The 12735-nt window shown below is 36.4% G+C and overlaps 1 protein-coding gene across 3 annotated transcripts in view; it reads left to right on the plus strand.

Moving 5' to 3' along the window:
- TMTC3 (transmembrane O-mannosyltransferase targeting cadherins 3) overlaps nt 1-12735 on the plus strand; it is a 52080-nt gene that overhangs the window by 25998 nt on the left and 13347 nt on the right. For 2 of the 3 annotated variants that reach the window (XM_086403771.1, XM_086403772.1), the window contains exons 8-10: nt 4582-4730; nt 6646-6766; nt 9577-9688. In XM_086403771.1, coding sequence (XP_086259897.1) covers nt 4582-4730; nt 6646-6766; nt 9577-9688 — 382 coding nt within the window. The remainder of the gene's footprint in view (nt 1-4581; nt 4731-6645; nt 6767-9576; nt 9689-12735) is intronic. The other variant, XM_086403773.1, reaches the window with a different exon arrangement.

Genomic DNA, 12735 nt, shown 5'->3' on the forward strand with positions numbered 1-12735 from the left:
TTCTGATTATTTGAAAGTCTTTTTTTTGTTTTTATGAGCTCTGTTTCCAGTTTTCTTAGCTCTGCCCTCACTTCTTACTCATAATAATTGTGTTGCCTCTTACTTTAAATTATGGAAGGAAATAATCATCTTTAACATTTTCTTCAGATTTTACTGTATGCCAGAAAGTGCTTTTAATACTTTGCAAGTGTATTCTGGCTGCAGCACTAGATTCATTTATTCATTCAATAAAAATTTTGATTTGTAGCCTATGTATCAGGTAGCGTTTTAGGCACTGCGTATATGATAGTAAAAGAAATACAGGGCCCCCATTGCCAGAGAACTCACATTCTAGAGAAATTTGAATGAATATAGGGTTTGAAGAAAGATCATATTTACTAGTATCTGGACCTGTTGAGTTTGAGGTGTCTTTGAAATTTTCTAACGGAGATTTTGAATGGCGCTTTGTGCCTGGAGTTCTGTGGCAAAGCCTGAGATACACATAAACATATGATAAATTGCCACAGAGAAGTTTGACAGCTGCCATAGAGATAGTAATTGAAAGCAAGATATAAAGAAGAAGACCTTTGGAGAGGTTATAGAGCAGCCTTTCTCAACTGGGATTTTGTCACATCTCTTAGAGATGGTAATTAGCTATCACCGTTCTAGATGCATAGAAGTTAATTCATACATATAATGCTTTAGACTATTTGTTCTTAAATTTCCCTCAATAAAGAGTTGAAGGGGCTGAATAGAGAAGAAGGCTGTATCTCAGTCAGTCTTTAAAAGCTTCCATATTTAGGTGTTGTGTAAAGGAAAATAAACCAAATAGCAGCTGCTGCTGCTGCTAAGTCGCTTCAGTCGTGCTCGACTCTCTGCGACCCCATAGACGGCAGCCCACCAGGCTCCCACGTCCCTGGGATTCTCCAGGCAAGAACACTGGAGTGGGTTGCCGTTTCCTTCTCCAATGCATGAAAGTGAAAAGTGAAAGTGAAGTTGCTCAGTCGTGCCTGACTCTCAGCGACCCCATGGACTGCAGTCTACCAGGCTCCTCCATCCATGGGATTTTCCAGGCAAGAGTACCAAATAGGAAATAGACCAAATGGACAGAAAGGTAGGAAAACGTTTCTGGAAAGAATGGTTAACACCAACAGTTGCTGTCAAGTAGTGAGTGAGATCAGTTGGATTTGACTTCTTTTATGTAGTTACTTAAATGAAATTTGTATCTGTGGAATGATTTGATTAGGAGATGAGGAAAGGAAGATTGCTAGTGAAGGTAACCTTTAGGAGTGATTTAACTGAGATAAGGTCTAATTTAGAGAAGATAGCCAGTCAGGCAATGGCTTCAAGTATAACAAAGCAACCGATCTTTTGTTGGGGGATCAGGGCTTGGGGGAAGCATAGAGACCTGGAATTGATGGACCTTCCGAGGCTGAAGTGGGTTGATATTGGGGGAAAGACTTGCTTGGTTGGCATTTAGAATCACATTCCTTGGAGTGCTCAGTTGGCTGACCTTTATACACAGAGATATCACTAATGGGTTTGCTTACAAAAACATGCTCTTTGAGTTGAAACGTTAAATGAGGTTACAACCAACTGCTTGTGATCCATCTCCACAAAAATCTTTCCCTAAGAGTATGGGAACTTGTTTTATACCTAAGGGTCATAATGAATGGTTAAGATAACTTAAAGATAATATTGTCAAAGGAGAAGATTTTTAAGGTTGGAAAGGCAAGAGCATTTTTAGCATAGAAAGTTGATATAAGAAAGTGATTAGGTAAATGAAAGAAAAGCTAATTGATAGTAAGATTAGAGGTGTGGAGCTCAGGTTTGGCCTCAGATAGATGGAGACACTGCTTATGTTATAGGAAGGATGGCAATGGTCGTGAATGTAGATGTTAATAGATTTAGTAGCAGAGAATTAAAGAAATTCTTGTTTTATCGCTTTTGTTTTTTCTGAAAGTTTGGTAGTGTAGTCACCTCCTAAAAGTGACATGGGTCAAAAATTTGAGAAAAATAGTCAAGACTGAAAATAGTAAAAGAGAGTGAGAGTGAGCCTACCAAAGAAACCTAGAATCTTGAGCAGTCTTAAGGATTTAATTTGAAGTTGATCATGAATTTATGACGATACAGATTTATTTTTGCTTTGGGACTTTGTCTAATAGTGCTTTGCAGCTCACATAAATAAAAATGAAGTAGATACATGGTAGAATACATCCAAAAGTGAGTTTCTACTAAAAAGCAAAGTAAAGAAGAGTAGTTAAATACAAAGTTTTGGCAAATAAAATAATTTGTATAGTGCAAACTGAATAAAAAATAGAAAGGATATTGCCAATGAAATTAACATAGATTTACATTAATTAATTATGTTATAGTTTGTTTGTATAAAAAAGGAACCCTTGTGACTTTAGGTATAACTGCTTTAAATATAGTCCTAAACATACTTTTAAATTTTTTGAAATTGAAATAGAGTCGATTTATAATACTGTGTTGTTAGTTTTGTAGAAAACAAACTTAGCTACCAAAGGTGAAGGGTCTTCCCTGGTGTCTCAGTGGTAAAGAATCTATCTGCCAATGCAAGACCCAGGAGATGCAGGTTTGATCCCCTGAAGTAGGAGATGGCAACCCATTCCAGGATTTTTGCCTGGGAAATCCCATGGACAGAGCCTGGCGGGCTACAGTCCATGCAGTCGTGAAAGAGTTGGACAGGACTCTTACCAATTTAGCAATCTAAAAAAGGGAAAGGGAAGGAAGAAGTGGGATAAATTAGGAGTATAGGGTTAACAGATACAAACTATTGATACTATACATAAAAAATAGAAAACTATATTCAATAGCTTGTAATAGTCTATAATAGAAAATAGTCTGAAAATAAATTAATATGTATGTATAAAACTAAACATACTGTTTTTAATGGTAATATTATTTGAAGATATCTGAAAGAGGTAAGTAGACCAAAGGAATATCTACCAAGCACCGGTATGTTAGGCACTTAGTAAATAAGATGTCATGTTTATCTCAATAGTATAAGTAGTTAATAATCCCGCTTATTTATTTTTAAAAATGGAGTCACAAGGTGATTGGAGTAGTTTACCTTATTATAAAAAGTGAAACAGATTTGCCTCCAGAACTCTTTGCTCTTTCCACTCTCTGAAAAGATATTGCATTATAGTTAACTTGGTTGGCATACATTAACAGTGTATTAGAACATCTGAGTAAGTTAATCATTGAGATTTCTAATTGAAGAATCAATAGATTTTTTTTTTTTTTTTGAGAGAGGGCTTTTTTTGTATGTAGCTTATTCATCAATCCATGATGCCTCTTTAGATGAATTTAACACTTTTTATTCTTTCAAATGAAATTGCTTTAGGGCATCCATGAATTAACAGGGAATTTTTTTTAAAAGGATCATGTATTTAGGAACAAATACCTCTGTTTCACAACTACCTGGTTGTTTTTGTCAAATATTTCTGGGAAGTGGAAAGTGAATTATGCACTCTTAATGTTTTACCTTTTTGACTAAAAAGAAAGCACTAAAATTTCAGACTTATAAATTGATAATAAGTGAGCAGTTTGATGGTAGTGCTTTTCTTCAGATTCAGTGTTGGATCATTACAAATTATTAATTTGTGATTCATGGAGAAAGTATTCTTTTCACTATTTACATTTCTACATCGATTTTCAGTAGTAATGTATAATAAAAAACATTGCTTCCTCAAACTATTAGAAGACTCTCAGACTTCTGAAATTGAAAAAACAACATGTTTATTCCACAAGGTACTATAAAACAAATCAGAGTAACAGAATATGGAAGCAGATGTCCATGGAAACAGATATCCTACTGACAACCAGCCTATTTCTTTCCATAAGTTATTTGTGTGCTAGTTATTTTGTCTTATCTTTTGTAATGACTATAATCTGGAAACCATATGCCATCCCATTCTCAAAATGGCAAAAACGTCTAAGCATTTTGTGATGTTTATTTCTAACACAGTGCACAGTGTTGGAAATTTAGAAATTCTTATGGAATAAATGACTGTTGATTTAAAGGGGCCAGTTTTATTTTTAAGTCGTTTAAATGTATGTGACCCATCAGAATGCTATGCAGAGCAGCCCTGAAGTAACGTGTAGAAGTAGCCTGCTGTCTTGTTTGAGATGTAGCTTATCAATTTCCAGTGTTCCTTACACATAGTAGTAGTACTAATATCTTTTCCTGTCAGTTTGTTTTTACCACGTGCACATAAGTTATGTAAATCGTTAATCGCTCAGTCGTGTCTGATTCTTTGTGCACATTAGTTAGATATATAAAAATTACTAATTTTTTTAGATATATTTTCAAAAAATTTTTTTTATCTGATGAGGCTGAGGTGTAAGGTCTAATACTATTTAGGAAGACTTCATCTCACCTTGCTGACATACATCCTCATGTTTATTGTTACCATCCTTAAGTTTCCTTCTTTATGTTTAAATCAGTATTCTTTATAGTGTTATTAAAATTGATCCACCAGTACATTATCCAGATTAAATGATAAAATATTTGGATTTGACTGTTGATGTGTGTATATTTTTTAATTTAATAAATTATCTTTTTTCTCTTTGTAGGCGCTTTGTTTAATGGCATTACCATTTATTCCTGCATCAAATCTTTTTTTCCCAGTTGGATTTGTTGTTGCTGAGCGAGTATTATATGTTCCTAGCATGGGGTTCTGTATTTTGGTAGCCCATGGATGGCAGAAAATATCAAACAAAAGGTGAATTAAAATGTTAGTGCATTTAATGCTTACTAACTGTAGAATTTAGTATGATGCATTTAAGTGTTTAAAATGTTTATCCTATTTTTATGTCATCTTTTTAACCTTTTTGTTTTTCACATTGATAGTCTCCTTAGCTCCTTAACTCCTACCTTATCTATGTTTTTCCTCATATTTATACAATTTTATTTTGCAGTCTAACACATAAGAGACTTTCATTCAGACACAGATGCTACAAAGAACATTATTGAGACTAAAGTTTCAAATGATCATTGCTGCTTTCATATGTAATGAACTAAGATACAGTCTTCTTAAATGAGTCATATTGGATTAATACATGTAAAATGCATATGGAAAGCAATATGTAATTTCTTGCTTCATAGAAACCACCATGTTTGAACTCACTGCTAAGGAACAGAATAATCACTGACTGTATATGGAAAAAATAGTCACTGTTTCTTTTTTCCTACTTTCCTGTCCCTTTTCAACCCACAGAATTGACTTGTCTTCATCACTTTACTGTCATGTAACACATTGAGTCTTGTGGCTAAATCCAGTCAGTGCTTGGTTTAAAGTGTATCTCCCTGGCAGCTGTACAAGTCTCTGTCCTGACTCTCCACCACCTGTGCTCATTTCTGCTCAGCCTCTTTTCAGATTCTTCCTGTTGTACCAGCTCTTTAAATGTTTTTTTATTTCTCAGAGTTTTTCTCACATTGCATGTTCTCCCTGACGATCTCATCCATGACTACAATTTTCACTCTAAACTTTCTCGTAGATGTATCTAGTTATAATCACTGCCTATCTTGTAGTGCCTCCCGTGTGCCAGCTCTGTAATACACTATATAGATTTGTTTTCTCGTTTAATCTAGACATCCCTTAACTTCATTTTGCACACTTGAAAATTGAAGCTCATATAAGTTACCTGAATTATGCAAGAACACACAGCTAGTAAACAGCAGAGTCTTGATTTAAATTTATATCTGACTATCTCTCATGTCCATGGTCCTTCTGATCCATGCACTCTTATCCTGGTTAAGTGGATCTATCAAAAGAAAGAAACAGAACTCTGTAACTGAGGCAAAAAGCAAAAGCTCAAAGAACATTAATACTACTAATACCAAATAAGATCATAGTGATTATCGAAGTATAACAATCATTTTGTAAGTGACAAATTGTGTCCCAAGTGATTAACCTAAAGCTATGTAATTTGCATCTATTTTATAAAGGGTTAATTTTACTATGACTTTTAATGAATAATTCTAGCTTTTTAAAATGTAAAATTCTGGGACTTCCCTGGTGGTCTACTGGTTAAGAATCCCTCAGCCAATGCAGGGGACACGTTCAATGCCTGGTTCAGGAACTAAGATCCCACATGCATAGGGCAGCTAAGCCATGCACCGCAACTTTTGAGCCCATGTGCCCTAGAGTCCATGTTCTGCAGCAAGAATAGCCACCACATTGAGAAGCCTGCACACCACAACTAAAGAAAGCTGTGCGCGGCAACGAAGACCCAGCACAGCCACACACACAAAAAAGTAAGATTCTTTGGAGAATATCATGATAACCTGTGGTGTGTATTGTAAGTGGTAATGTTTTTAAATATAGCCAGGGATGAGATTGACCCTTTATAAACACCACTAAGAATATTCAGGTTATAGGTAATGATACAAAAGAACTCTAAGAAGTCACAATTAAAAATTTGGTTTATCAGTTTTTTTGTCATTGAACTTTATACAGTAGTGTTTATAGTAAATAATTTTTTTTGGTGTTATTCTCTCTCAAGCTGGATGATTATTAGAACAGTCCCTAGTCTTTAGAATTCAAACACAACATTTAGAGATATTTAACATATTTCTTACCTCTTTTTGGTGATGAAGACAATGTTTTTTTGTTCTGCTTTTTCTTCCTTAAACAGTGTATTTAAAAAGTTATCCTGGGTTTGTCTATCTTTGGTGATATTCACTCATGCCTTAAAAACACTCCACAGGAATTGGGATTGGGAGTCTGAATATACGCTGTTTATGTCAGCCTTGAAGGTAAAATGTTATTCAAAATATATCACCAATTATTTCTTATTGCCATTTCTGCTACGGTGTTCTAACTTTACTTTTAACTTGACAATTAATTCTCAATGTTAAATACTTCACCAAAAAATTAATAAAAACAATTTGTTCTTTGTATAATCTACACCATAACCAGTGCTCTGAATAGTCTTAGTTGTATGTCTGGAGCATATATGAATAATTCCCCAAATGCTATACAATTGTTAGATGCTTAAATGATAAAATGTTTAAATGTGAATACTTTGTTTCATTTGTTCTTAAGGTGTACTTTTTTTTTTTTTAACCTTTTAACATGTCTGAAATCAGAATAAATCTTACAGTGAAAGGCATCTTACAATTAATGACCTTTTTTGTTTCTTAATGATATATAAGATAACCATGAGCCTTATAACTGGTGATGTTGGGGGCCAGAGTGAGGTACTCCGCCCGTGACAAAGGTCATGAGGAAGGAGGCTCGACATACGCAAAGGCAGGATCGAACCTCAGGAGTCCCCCTGGAACTCCTCAAGCATCTACCCCCATAACCAGAGCCTGCCTACTTTACTACTTTGTGCTCACCTACACCTCTGACTTTACGGGGGGCTGTCCCCCACCACCTCTTTCAGAGAAGGAGTTAACTTAGAGCTCCAGTTAATAATAATTCCTGGGCATGATAAGAGTGTTTTAACCTACAAACTCCTCTGAAGGTTCTCTAGCCTGCCTGACAGGCTTGTCCGGCCGCATGTGATTGCTCACAGCCTCCCAACCGTGAGAGGCACGAGATGCTTTAAACCTTCTAAAAACAGGTTCCTTAGAAAAGTTAGAAAACTATTAGTATAAGTATAATGGGCTGATTAGAAATTGTATTGGTGAAGGGTTTTTCATTTGTTGAGCCAATGTTTGTTGCTAAGTCTCCACATCCCCTGCCCTTACACACATTAATGAATATATAGAAGAAATAAGTATTAACCTTTGATATTAATCACATTAGACCTTAGGCTAAGTAAATTCTTTCCTTAACTAAAACCCACTACACCCTCACCCTATAGGAATGTAACTTTATTTGGGTAGTGTCTGTTTTAAGAATAATCACCCCTGGAGAAATAAGTGTCCTGGTTGACTGACCGCTCTCACAAGGAGAGGGTCATAAATTGTCAGCAGGCCCCCCTGGCCAGAAGATGATGTAACACCCCTAAGACCTCTGTATACATTTGTATGAAGCACCTGACTTTGATAAAAGTCAGGAATGCTGACCCTGCATGACTTTTGCATAACATCTCAGTGTATAAAAGTAGACCATGGAAAATAAAGAATTGGGATCAGTTTCTCGAAATACTGGTCTCCCCATGTCGCTCTCTTTCTCACTCTGGTTGAGTCTCCATCTGGAGCGTGGAACCCGCCATGCTTACTAATTATGCCTGGGCTTCTAAGATCCGACCGGGGAGGCCTCAGTGTCTCCTCTCCTTCGGGAGAACGGAAGGACGCCTGCGGCTTACGTAAGTGGTGCAAGCTTCTTGTCTTGAAGTTTTATTGGTCTCCCGTGTAAACCAAGCTACTCAGCCTCTTTTCTCCACTGAATTTTCCTACTGAGCTATCCTCATCCTATTACTCTTTATATCTTTGATAAAATATTTAAATAGATCGCCGACGCCCTCCCTGCTTCGAATACCCTGGATCAGCCAGGGCTGGACCCCGGCATGGTGGCATCTTAGATTCAGTGAAATAAAATACATGGCAGAAAATGGCGCCCTATCATACTGAGGATAACCAATGGTTATAAAACTATAAGAAAGATAGGAACTGGCAGAAAGGAGGGATGTTGCATCTCTATGGAATGGACAATATAAATGAGAAAAGTTCTTTTTAAAAATCATATGATTTGTTTTCTGTAAAAGTTATAAGCAAAGATGTTTTTTTCAGTTGCTCCTTTTCTTCAAATCTTTAAACTCTTAACTTCCTTTTTGGCTGTTTCTGTACTCTGCACAGTTCCCATTACTCTAATAGACTACATAAATAGCTTTATGTCAAGCCTCAAAATAAGTCATCAGTGCAGTGTTTAAACATATTCTCTCGTGCAAATTCCTTCTTTCCCAAAAGACTATAAATAATAGAGCAGGAATTTTCAAACAACTCTATGCTTTGATGAAGTAAAATTGTAATATATAAAATAGATGAACTGAAGTTTTAGCATGTTGATGTTGAAAGGGAGGAGAGGTTAAATTTCATGAAGCAATTTTCGTTTTGACCCCTTCTTCATCTCCATGGAAAAGTCTATTCCTAATAATATATCAGACAGTTATCTGTGTTAATTGGAGTTATATATATGGAGTTATATATATATACACATATACACACACACATGTACATACACTTTTTTTTTTCCTGAAAGAAATCTGAATGACTTCCAGTTTTTTTGGGATATAATTGACATATAACTTCATCTTAACTTTAAAGTTATAATATAATTATTTTTAGATATATATATAAAACAATTACCAAAATAAATTAATATCCATAACTTCATTTAGTTACTTTTTTTCTTGTGATGAGAACTTTTAAAATCTACTTTCTTATCAACTTTCAAACATGCAATATAGTACTGTTAACTGTATTCCCTGTTCTATATATTTGCATCCTTAGACCTTACTTATAACTTAGAAGTTTGTACCTTTGAACTGCCTTCATCCATTCATAGACATTTCTGTGGAGTACTCCTTTCCTAATAGTATACCAAGTAAAACCTGTGTTAATTAGACTCATTTTTAAAAATTTAACTAATTTCTATCTGTACTTCTGTATTTAAGGTAAATAAAAATAATGCCAAATTATGGAATAATGTGGGTCATGCTCTGGAAAATGAAAAAAACTTTGAGAGAGCTTTGAAATACTTCTTACAGGCTACGCATGTTCAGCCAGGTAAGCATTATTGATTAATAAAGCTATTGTTAATAGTTTGTTTTCTTTTTGAAAATTTGATTATATTTGTAGAAAGTAGGTGGAGTTTATTTTCAAGCTTTATTCCAGCTGACTTGAATACTATAATGTTTGGTGCTAGCTTATTTTTTGAATTGGGTTATATGTTAGAGCTGTTTATATCAGACATTTAGGGATGTTTTTAAATACAGATTTGTTGGATGGCAGTGATGAGCAATTTTGGTGGAATGATAGATACAAAGGCCTATTAGAGTAGAAGAAGAACTGGAGACAGTTGATATTAAAAACTGGTAAGAAATGTTGGTGTTGAGTGTGGGGTCAAGAGAGGGTAGTAGGATGCTGGGGTTTTGGGGTTTTTTTTTTTTTTAAAGGTGAAAGAAACAAGGCATGTATGTGACTAGTGCATTGAAGTTGGGCAAAGTAGTAATTCAGGGTTGGGGAACGGAGTAAAGGATCAGTGTTCTTGAATAGATGAGAATAGATAATTAAGATCTGATACTCAGGATGAGGATTTCAGTCAGCTGAACCGGTAGTTACCATATAGTAACAGGGAAAGCAGAGTGTAGAAACATGGATATAGATAGGCAGGTGAATAACAGACAAATAACTTCTGAAAGTTATTGTTTGCTTGTTTTCTCAGTGACATAAAAAGCAGAATCAACAGTAGATTGTGGGGAAGGGAAAGGACGTTCTGGAGATCTAAGACCAGGAGAGAGTCTGAAGTAGTCATCTAGGACATGGCTTCAGAAACTTTAATGTGTGTGTGAGTCACCTGGAGATCTAATGGTGCATGTTCTGGTGTATAGCGATTTAGAGTAGGGCCTGAAGTTCTGTATTTCTGATAAGTTCCTAAGTGATACTTAGCCCATGAATCACGTGTTGAGAAACGAAGATCTAGGAAAATGTATAGACTAGGAAAATGCAGTGTGATTGCCAAGCAGCTGTAACACCCTTCTTGAGGTTGCTATGCTAAGTCACTTCAGTCGTGTCCGACTCTGTGCGACCCCATAGACGGCAGCCCACCAGGCTCCCCAGTCCCTGGGATTCTCCAGGCAAGAACACTGGAGTGGGTTGCCATTTCCTCCTCCAATGCATGAAAGTGAAAAGTGAAAGTGAAGTCACTCAGTCGTGTCCGTCTCTTAGCGACACCATGGATTGCAGCCTAACAGGCTCCTCCGTCCATGGGATTTTCCAAGCAAGAGTACTGGAGTGGGGTGCCATTGCCTTCTCCACTTCTTGAGGTTAGCAGTGCTTAATTAAAATTAAACTGATTGATGTGATTATGTTTTTCTCCCACTACTTTATATATAGTATAGGCAGGCACAGAGAATTTGGTTAATAGGATTAGGATTTTGTCAGATGTGTATTACTAAACAAAGGGTTAAGGGAATTTTGAAACATAGTCTAAACTGGTTATGAAGAGATGTGAGAGAGGGTGAAACATGAGGAAAAGATGATCAGATCAGTGGTTTATAGATCTGAAATTGTTGGCTTCTGAGGACAGTCTAGCTGGAGCATTGCTTGTTTTCAGTAGAAATGCTGTCGGCATTTCAAGTATGCAGAACTGTCTGTATTCCAGGGTATGTACCAAATACGGCCCCCACCTACCAAATAAACTCATTACTTTCCATTCAGCATGATAACCAGAAAGTACTTCCACACACACACATTTCTCAATATACTGGCAGGGTGGGGAGTGCTGTGCATGGCCCCCTATGTTTCTGCTGGACAAGACTGTGACCATTGAACTGACAAATTACAGGAGAATGGTGGTGAAAATCATTGAAAGAAAGGATATCAAAGCAAGTATTAGAAGATACACCTTACATAGATTTGAAACCACTAAAGAACTGTGACAACTGTGTGATGTTGGAGAGAAGGCGAGAATAACAAGGAACCAGAAGCTTGCAATTGGTCACTACAGTAAGGAGGGATAGTGGATAACAGAGTTTAATGACCTGAAATTCAGAAAGGAGTGGTTTTAAGGAGTGGCAGTGGTCTGCAAGTGGTATGGATCTAGGACACTTAACTCCAGGCCCAGTGTTGCAAAAGATAAAAACATCACAGTCATCACTTGGAAAAACTACCAGTTTCCCCAAGGCAAAGCTGAATTCTAGTTAGAGATTGTTGTAGAAATATGTAACTGATGGTCTGGCCGTCTTTCCAGTTTTATCTCCCCTGGCTCTTCATGCAGTTTAGTTTTTTCTTGAAATATAGGGGATATGTGGTGGGCTTCCTCACCTCTTTGCATTTGTTCATGTTGAACCTAGAACATGTTTGAACCTAGAACTCTCTCTTCTCCTTTCCTTCCAATCTACCTTCTACCATATCCTACACATCTCTTGCAACCCATCTCACATGGCTTCTCTTCTTATTAGAGGGAAAAAAAACCCTTCTGTCTTTCAAATTAGAAGCAAATGTTTCTCATCTTCAAGACTCCTTACAACTTTCATATCTTTCCTGTGATATCTGTTATTTAAATGTTTATTTAAAATATTTATTTATTTAAAATATGTATGTTATATTTAAACTGTGGGGCTCCCTAGGGGTAGCATGAACATCTGGCTCATCTTCGTACCTACTGCATCATCTAGCACAGTTTTATACAGTCAGCAGTCACTAACTGGCAGTTTTAATTCATTGCTTTCTAAAGCCTTTTAGGTTCATTCTAGGAGTTTTTAGAGAAGCAAAGTCATCTTTATGCTGGGCGTGCAGGGACTTTGAGACTTAGGATGGTATTTAGGCCCCTTCAGACTTATCTTAAATTGGCATAGTAATTTCTGTCTCATTGTATTGTTGAAACTGAATGAAATTGTGTTTAGGGCTGCATGCTAGTGCTAAGTTGGAGAAGACAATGGCACCCCACTCCAGTACTCTTGCCTGAAAAATCCCATGGATGGAGGAGCCTGGTAGGCTGCAGTCCATGTGGTCATTAAGAGTCGGACATGACTGAGCGACTTCACTTTCACTTTTCACTTTCACGCATTGGAGAAGAAAATGGCAACCCACTCCAGTGTTCTTGCCTGAAG

This window comes from Bos grunniens, chromosome 5, assembly GCF_055505025.1.
Source record: "Bos grunniens cultivar Pamir isolate PY7600 chromosome 5, Bosgru_T2T1.0, whole genome shotgun sequence".
In the NCBI taxonomy this organism is placed as follows: domain Eukaryota; kingdom Metazoa; phylum Chordata; class Mammalia; order Artiodactyla; family Bovidae; genus Bos; species Bos grunniens.